General features: G+C 38.7%; 1 protein-coding gene across 1 annotated transcript; it reads right to left on the bottom strand.

The window, feature by feature from the left end:
- Positions 1–5,085: 5,085 nt before the first annotated feature.
- Positions 5,086–6,657, bottom strand: GJA9 (gap junction protein alpha 9). Its single transcript, XM_066591879.1, has one exon. It carries the CDS (start codon positions 6,655–6,657, stop codon positions 5,086–5,088), a length of 1,572 nt encoding a protein of 523 aa, XP_066447976.1.
- Positions 6,658–9,402: the final 2,745 nt, after the last annotated feature.

The raw sequence follows: 9,402 nt of genomic DNA, 5'->3' as shown, positions 1-9,402 counted from the left end.
GGAAGTTGCTGAAACTTTGGGAACATATCCTGATGGCTTTTAGGCAGATGTGAGACAGACTTCGGGTTAACTCAGCCTTTAGAGCATGAGATTCCAAAGGGAGATACCAAGACATATCTTCCCAGTGTTATATCATGAAGCCAAGATGCTGCTTAAACAGATGCTAGCTAGCCACATCATCAGAGTCCATTGGCATTTCCCTTGGTATCCATTGGCAGTAATGAAGAAGAAAGAGTATATGGTTCTGTGGGAACTACAGGCAGCTGAACGCCTGTATGGTGTGAGGTGCCAACCCCAATGTGCCCCAGTGCTGCATTTTGATCATGTATGCACGTATAGCCAATTGATTCAACCACATAAGATAGTCATATCTTTTGGCAGCCAACTATAAACAAAAAGAATACAGCAATTGGAGAATCTCTTGAAACGTTACAATATAAGGGCTCGTTCACATGAGCATATTTTCTCATGCGATGTTCAATCATGTGAAAAATACATGGCATGACCTATTTTGGTGTGTATTATACAGTGCAATGGGCCATTGAAGAGAATAAGCTGGCGCGAATGCGCAGGAAACCTGCATATTTGCACAGCAAATACATGGGCTCTTCTAGGTATTTTTTTGCATTCACAAATATGCGCTGTATTTGCACGCACAAAAAACAACAGGAGCAGGTAAAATATTTGAGGGTAAGCGATTTATGGAACAAAAATGTGCTTTCACCCATGAAAAAACTCTAACACAACTTTCAGAAAATGTCTGACATGTGGTATGTCTACTTGGCTGTCATTGTCTCGCCTTCGAACCTTGTAAAGCTCAATACAAAGTCTATATACTGCTTGCCATCACACCAAAAGACGCTTAGTCTTCAGCTAAGCATTTCTGCCCCTAGGATTTGTGATCAGTAGGGTCTCAGCACCTAGATGAAAACATCTGATGTGTCACACTGATAGGTCAGAAGCTTTCTGAAAGTTTACTTAGAAAATGTAGTTATTATATAGCGAATACGAATATGTTTGGTTAACCATTCCCTCTAAATATGGATGAATACCTTAGACTACCCCATCACTTGTGTGAAACACTTTAACAATCCACAACTTTTTAGTTAAAACAGTTTTTTTAGGGAGGCCATCAGAATTCAAGTATATCTTGTACTGTCCAAATGCAGCACTGGATCTATAGAATGAAATAGCCACGAGATGAGCTTCATTTAATGCAATGTGTGTATAGGGGGCGCTATGTATGAGCTGAGTAATGCTTACATGCAGTCAGTGAAGGGGCCCTGACCATGTCAAAAAGGCAGCAGAATTATTAATTCAGGTTTTTTTTTTCTTTTCATTAATGTGATTTAAGGTAATTACTAAAAAACCTAATCCTGGACAACACTTTAGGCATCTTCACACTGGCGATCACGATTTCGCTGCGAGAAGATCGCGGCAAAATCGGGTCTTTTTTCCCACAGTATTTGGGAGCGCCATTGATGCTTTCTCTTGCAAAAAAATTGCTGCCATTTGCGATTTTCTGCCGCAATTTTGCCGCGATTTTATAGTGCAATACTCAATAGGATTTTCCAATGTTAGGATCACATTACATTACACAAAATCGCAAGTTCATACTTTGCAATGCTATAAAAAGGAGGCTCCAATGGGAAAGCTGGGAGATAAAAAAAAAGCAAAAAGCGAACAGATAAAATATGCTGCGATTTTTTTTTCATGCAACATTGCATGAGTGAAAACATCGCAAATTGGAATTAAACCATTGAAAATCATGGGTTTCATAATTCTGTGTCTTCACTCATTCAGTTATTGTACGAAAATCATGCGATTTTCTCCCAAGTATGAAGGCCCCCTTAGGGTGGCTTCAAACACTGCAGTTTTTAGGGAAAAAAATTGCATTGTTAGTGGCTTTTTCCTCGCATTAATTGACCTGTGTTTTCTTGACCAAAAATGTTATGGCTAGATGTGAAAGTAAAGTAAAGTAAAGTGAAATGTAAAATGCATTACAAACAATATGCATTTTTGGGGTCAGCAGCTTTTTTTCTTAATACAGCATGCTCTAGGTATGGCATTTTTTTTTCTGGCATTTTTCCAATAGGCCTCTCTATAAGAAATATGTAAACGTATGTTACAAATGTAATGAATTGAAAATTGCCAACAAAAATGCTTCCAAAAAAAATGCAATAAAATTCATAGTGTTTTCAGCAAAAAACAGAAAAAAATTTGTTAAAATACGCATTAGCTTAGTTTCACACACAGCATTTTTAGGACAAAGCTACATTTTTTTGCAGCATTTTTCTGGATTTTTTCCACAGCATTGTTTTCTTTTCTTGTTTTTTTTTCTACCTTTTTTATGTAAATACTGCCAGATGTTGGCTTAAAGCATAACAGACTTTTCAGGTGATCTTACAAAATAAGTTGCTGTGTGTGTACATAAGTAATAACACTAGTTCATTATATGACTTGCATCTTGCACTTATCATCATCTTTACCCTCTGTGAACTGAATATGATTCTCAGTTCTCTCTGAGCTGGTCGGAGAAGTTTAGCTGCTATGCTGTGTTCTAAACATTTCTCATGGAGAAAAGATCAGATTCTGCATTGTATGTAGCACAGAGAAATGATATAATTGTGGAAGATACTGGGAACATACTGAGCAGTCGAGCTGTGATTCCCATAGTTGTAAATCACTCACTTACCAAGCACGTCTGTATGTGAGTCTCACTCCCTTCAACTCCTCCCTTGTCTCTCCATAGATTTCTATGAGCAGCATGAGTCATGCCCCTCCTCTACTTCCTGTTCTCCCTCTTGTTATTTCTGTTGCTAGAAACAGGAATCACGTGACAACATGCAATGGACAGCAAATTTGAAGAAAGGAAGACCTCTATTGGCCGACACTTGAGTGATTTCTCAGCACAAAAGTGTCATTTTAGGTAAACAAATGGATTTGGTGTTCTGCTAGTTATCACATTGGCTATTGCATTAACACAACTTGTTTGAAAAAAAGTGACTAAGTTCAAAATTAAAATAGAGTTTTATGAGCTTGTCTTCAGCTAACAAGTAGAGTTGATCATAGCTAAAAGGGCACAGCAGTCAGTTGAGTTACTCCACCCCTTTGTTTCAGTGATCATAGGGATCTCAACACTAAGACATCCACTGATCAAAACGTCTGACATGTCACTATGATGTGTCAAAAGTTATGTGCAATTACTTTTTTAAGTGGTTATCTGGTTACTGGACAACATGCCTTTAGTGCTCCTGTACCAAAATAAGAAGAGAGTCAGAAACGCTATCTTTTCTCCTTAAGGAGAGCAACTAGATGGTAAGTGATGAGACTTAAAAGGCCATTCATGCTCCTCTGGGTAATATGCAAATAAGGGAGATGGAACAGTACCTCCACGGTGCCACTTATTGGAAGGCAGTATTCCTTCAAACTAATGTTAGACTCTTTAAACAAGCCTTGCAACAATGACCAGCAATTGAAAGTAAGGCTTGTATAAAGAGTTTAACATTGATTTGAAGGAATGCTGCCTTCCAATAGTCTCTTCACTAACTCACCGCCTAGGTGCTCTCCCTTAGGAGAAAAGATAGCGTTTCTGACCCACATTGCAGGCCTCTCTCTAGCAAAGCCAGAAACCTACTGCACACTGATGAGGGGCAAATATCCCAAAATAGCTGTCTATGCATGGATTCTGGCTTTGCTTTCATATCCCAGTCATTGTTTCAAGGCTTGTACAAAGAGTCTAACATTGATTTGAAGGAATGCTGCCTTCCAATAGGTGGCACTGCAGAGGTATTGTTCCATCTCCCTTATTTAAAATAAGAAGAGGAACAGTTCTTACCTGTTTCCTTCCTCTGCAGCCCAGCTGTGGTCCTGGCCTTTCTTCTGACAGTTGATGTCACCAATCAGAGGCTGCAGCATGACCACTTGTTCTCCTGGCATCATCGCTCACATCTTGAGCACCATGATGCCAGAAGTTTGGGAACATGACACTGAAGCTGCAGCGGACACCTGATTTCCATTGACACCATATGTTACAACAAACATCGGGAACACAGTGTGGCTACAGTGCTAGATTGCCACGGCAGGGAACAGGTGAATAGTGCTCCTCTTCTTATTTTAGCACAGGGGGCACTAAAGGGGAAATGTTGTTAGGTAACCAGACAACCCTGTTTAAATTGTTTAATGACAATATTTATGACACTCTATAATCTGCAAATAGATTCGAGTCTGAGCAGCATGCTGAAGTTTAACGAAGGTTTCCTAGTAGTTATGTAGAATCTCAAGTTTGAAGTTCCCTGCTGGATTTAAAGTTACTCCAGAGAGTAAATTACAGTTACAGAGGGTTACAACAGTAAGTTAGGAAATTACTTCTAACTTAATCCATTTAAAACAAAAAAATTCAGCTTTCTGTTAAACATGATCTTCCACTTTTCTCTAAAAGAAGCAGTCCAAGCTTGGTCCCCATAGAGGCACTTGCTGAGGCTCTTGGCCATAATCCCTATACTGCACGTCTCCCACTCCGATGTCACTGATTCTGCCACTAAAATTACTACAAACAACCTGGGAGAATACTGTGCCATTTCAGTATAACATGACAGAAGCTCAAGATTTGGTGACCAACCAATTGGACCCTGTGAGTTCATCTACATATTGATTGAAACATTGAATTTAGTGCGTAATTAAACCATGGTGCACATCAATAGGTTTGTTTGCTTGTGTCCTTCTCATCCCTACCCACTGCTGTAATTAGTTGTATGTTACTAAATTCGCCTGATAGAAGCAATCCATGTTTTTAAATCTGCATAACCACTACTTTGTTAAGGAATACAATTAGATGATGACAAGTATTTCCCGATCATCAGTTCTGCATATATACGGACAACTAAGTCAGTCTTTCAATGCGAAACATTAGTCAATTAAACCCTAACCCAGTATAGTAATATTGGTTCAAACCAAACCGCTGAGAAGAGTTTAGGTCGAAATTAATACAGAAAAAATCTTATATGCAATAGCTGTTTGAAAAGTTTAAATGATGGAATATATTACCAACATCTCTCTCAGTGTAATGTGTAGGTAAAGTGACTGTTAGATTTGCAGATCAGTAGGAACGCGTCGACTACTGGCGTTACTTGCCAGTGACATCCTTCGATTTGGGGAGAAGGTTATAGGGCCATCACACTCTTTATACTGCTTGCGTTCTGGACTCTGTTCTCCTAGAGTATCTGGTGTCCCCGGTCGGCTAGTTTGCTTCAGGTCAGACCTCGATTGAGCCCATGATCTACTAGCATTAAAGCTATAACGTCCTCTGGTATTGCATATTGAATCCTGTATGTATGAACTTCTTTCTCTAGAACAATGCCATGGAGCACTGATCCTTCTAGTTTTCCGGGCTGCATTGCTGGATGTAGAACACATAAAATTTGTTTTGAAGCAATCTTCGTTGTCTTCAGAAGGCATCTCACTCATTGTTCCCCTTGGTACACCTGGTGCACTTTCAATACTTGTGTGAGAACTTCTTATGAAACCACTTTTCCGTTGTGGATATTTTTTTGCTGGCTTATTGTCAGAAGAAAGAGTTTTACTTATTTTTTCATTATTGTTAGAACTGCTGTTATGAAACTGGCTTTCTGCTGTATTTGCAGAGTTCACCTCATTAGCAGATTTCGTTTCCTGTTCATCAAGAATACATGTATTACTATTACCTGGGTGCAAATCTACAATGGGATGGAATCCACAAGGAGGATTTAAAATTGGATATACAGTTGGATCATTTTGTTTTTCCATCAACAATGTGTAGTTGCTAGGTGCTGAAGGAAGGGTCTTCTGTGGGCTAGCTGATGTACCAATACATGTGTGAGTAGTTGTGGAATGTTTCTTGGCTTTATTCATATAATATTCATCAAATTCATCTTTCAGTTTATATCTTTCTAAACATCCTTTTCTGATCTTTTTTACTCCCAGATGTCCTATTTCCAAAATGTTAAGAAATAGAGAAACCCCTGCAATGCACTGCATGAACAGCATAAATACTGTCTTCTCAGTAGGTCTTGATACAAAACAGTCAACCACATTAGGGCAAGGGTCTCTCTGGCATTTGTAGAGAGGATTCAGTTGCACTCCATAAAGTAAATGCTGACCAACCATAAAACCCACCTCAACACCAGATCTGGTGAATATATGTATGATATAAGTGCAAAGAAGAGAACCACGGAGTGGAGCCTTATTGAGCTTTCTTTGCTCTAGTTGTCTGAGTTCACGCTCCAATCTCTTGCGGTCCTCCGTCAATTCATACTCTACACCTTCAAGCTCTCCTTTCAGTTGGGCTTTCTTTTTGTGTCTTTCTTTCTCGAGGACTCTTAGTCTATAAATAGCATGGCCCATATATACCAATGATGGCGAAGACACAAATATAACTTGAAGAACCCAATATCTAATCAAAGATATAGGAAACGCTTGGTCATAGCAGACATTTTTGCATCCAGGTTGGTCTGTATTGCATACAAACTGTGATTGTTCATCATTCCAAACTTCTTCAGCTGCTACACCCAAAACCAACATACGAAATATAAAGAGAATAGTGAGCCAGATTTTTCCAACTATTGTCGAGTGAATATGGACTTCCTCCAGGATGACCCCAAGGAAATTCCAGTCTCCCATCTTTAGTCCACCATCTCAAAACTGTTAGAAAAACAATTACATAGTATAAATTATTCTTCCATAGAAAAAGTCAACTAGAATAGCACAATGATACATTATATTTGGAAGTGTTAATATTCTGCCCTTATATTAGGCAGATGTTTTGCCCATTTTTCATATGTTTACATAAACTCAACTTTTTGGCTGATATAAGAAAGCAAGATCTTTCTTAACAGCATTATATATCGTAATGGAAGTCACGGTCCTTCCTTTCATAAGAAACAGAGATTAACAATAGTAGATTTTACAATTTAGCTATAGTCTAAACAAAATTAAAGCATAGTAGTCATCTGTTGTTTTACTATAGCCATAAAGTGAGATTCCGGGAACAGCAGAATATAGGTGTAGGAAGCAGTTAAACAGTTATAACTAGAGATAGACTAGTAGATTCACTTGTCTAAGTACGTAATTTGCCTACTACACAATTAATGGAGAATTTGTAAAGATTTATCATTACTCATAGTTACACACAGAAATATGTCTGGATTTATCCCATTTTTAGTACCAGCATGAAGGCATGAAAAATGTATTGTTATTGTATGACATTGCTTTTCCTTATTCTGGTAAAACTAGTAATATTCATGTAAGTCAATCATTTAGATATTAACATATTATATACTAGGTCACTGGTAATATTTCTAAAACTGATTACATATTTTTACGAAGCTAATCAATGATACATTGTGAGCTGTCAAACTACAGAAGAATGCTTTGTTCTTTTTGATTGTGCATACAATTCAAAGCACATAAATTGCAAGAATTGGCCTTGTGTCCCTAGATAACTATATCATGGATAATAGAATTTTTATCACGCTGGTATGATTATTTCTATATATTGATGCCGTGTGACTATTGTCATAAAACCTATGTCCAAACAAATAACAAAGGATATCCATAATGTAAGCACAGAGCATCATAGTATCAGACAATTTAAAATACATTTCGCTGAAGGTTACAGAAATCTCCACAACAGTGTAATCCATTGAGAGAATGGTCCCCAATTGTCATCCAGTAGCAAAATAAGAGTTTCTTCATAGCTGGAACATAACCTTGAGTTTATCCTGTGACATGAACTTCCCTCTTAACAGTTATACATGAAACCATTGTATGTACTACATCTCCTCTCAGTTTTGCCTACTTATTCTATGCCTTGGAATTTTATCTTTACCTTTAGTTGTTTTCTCTTGTGCGTCCATAAAGGTATAGTATGCCCTAATTTTCTGCACAACTGTTACTAAGTAAATGCATTGGCTAGGAGATGTTATCCAGATAACTACAGCTACATGACAATCTTTAGATGTATATATGTAGAATGCAATAACATTTTTCCAGCTGTTAGTTTGCAAGGCAACAAGCCAGTTGTTAATTATCTCTATATAGTAAGGTTTATACAGTACCTTTTAGCTGCACTCAGCCTCAGGTAGGATTCCATGGAGCAGAGCTTGCACTGTCCTGCATAGCTATCATTGTGATGGGGACAGCAGAGAAAGATAGTGCTGTGTTCATCTTGTACTCTGCATATAAAAATCAATGTGTGTGCAGCCTGACATTGCTTCCAGCAACATTTAAATGGTTTAGATAACCCACTCCATTCCAGAGGCTTGTCTGAGTAGTATTCATAGCAAATACAAACAAATTCACTTGAACTTTGAATCTTCTTATCCTGTTACATAAGCATTTTAAAGTACAAATCTAAAAATGTTTCCAATGTGACGTCAGTTCACATTAATATTAGGAAAACCCATGAACAGACATTTTTTTCCTTTATTTGAAACAGATCCACTCTTACTGCACTAACCCTGAAATCAGTACAGCAATATAAAGTATGGTTCACGGCATGCTGTATTCTACAAACGAGGCTGTGTATAACAACCATCAGTCTGCTGTTAAGCTAATATATTGTTAGGATAAGAGAAGCCTCAGTATAGATGCAGGGCGGTGTTCACACAAACACCACAAGCACACACACAGTACACACTGAACACCAAAGATAGGACTGTGTACTGAGCTCACGGGCAGATATAACATATCCCTACTCTAACAGGACAACATTCACGTAAAAACCTGCCTGCAAGCAGGGCGATCGCCCCGATAAGGACTGCCAAGCGCTGGAACCTAGGAACCTACCTATCCCTAGATGGCAAACAATCCACAGCAGGATAGAACGGAGCTTACACCAACTCACAGAACAGGACTGTTCACACTTGATGTCTGGAAACCTATACAGACATTGAACATGTCGCTGTTCACACCAACACACAAGATAGAACATGCACCTGTACAGACCCAATGAACACAATACTGTTCACACAAATGTTCGGCCACCTGCACAAACACACACCACACATCATGCATAAAAGCGAAACTCTAGGGTGACAGAGAAACTCAACACAGAAACCCCACTCAGAGCTCACATGCATACAGATAACCCATAGCTAGTGCAAGTGTCCTCACACCAAGGGGAAAGAGTCAGACGCCATACTGACATATAGGGAACAGTGTCAGGCATCACCCAACTGACACACACATAAGACATCAGACATTTGGAGGCTGCACCTGTAAAAGGAAAGGGGAGAGGGGGACTGCATATGATGCAGGCAGGGACTACAGGTGTCCAGACTGTCCTCAGGGAAAGTGAGAGAGACACTACAGACTCGATATGCATAACATAGCTCAAAGTGGGATTAAAGGGGTTGTCCCGCGAAA

The sequence above is a fragment of the Eleutherodactylus coqui genome, chromosome 1 (genome assembly GCF_035609145.1).
Source record: "Eleutherodactylus coqui strain aEleCoq1 chromosome 1, aEleCoq1.hap1, whole genome shotgun sequence".
Lineage (NCBI taxonomy): Eukaryota > Metazoa > Chordata > Amphibia > Anura > Eleutherodactylidae > Eleutherodactylus > Eleutherodactylus coqui.
This window is presented reverse-complemented; position numbering and strand designations above follow the sequence as displayed.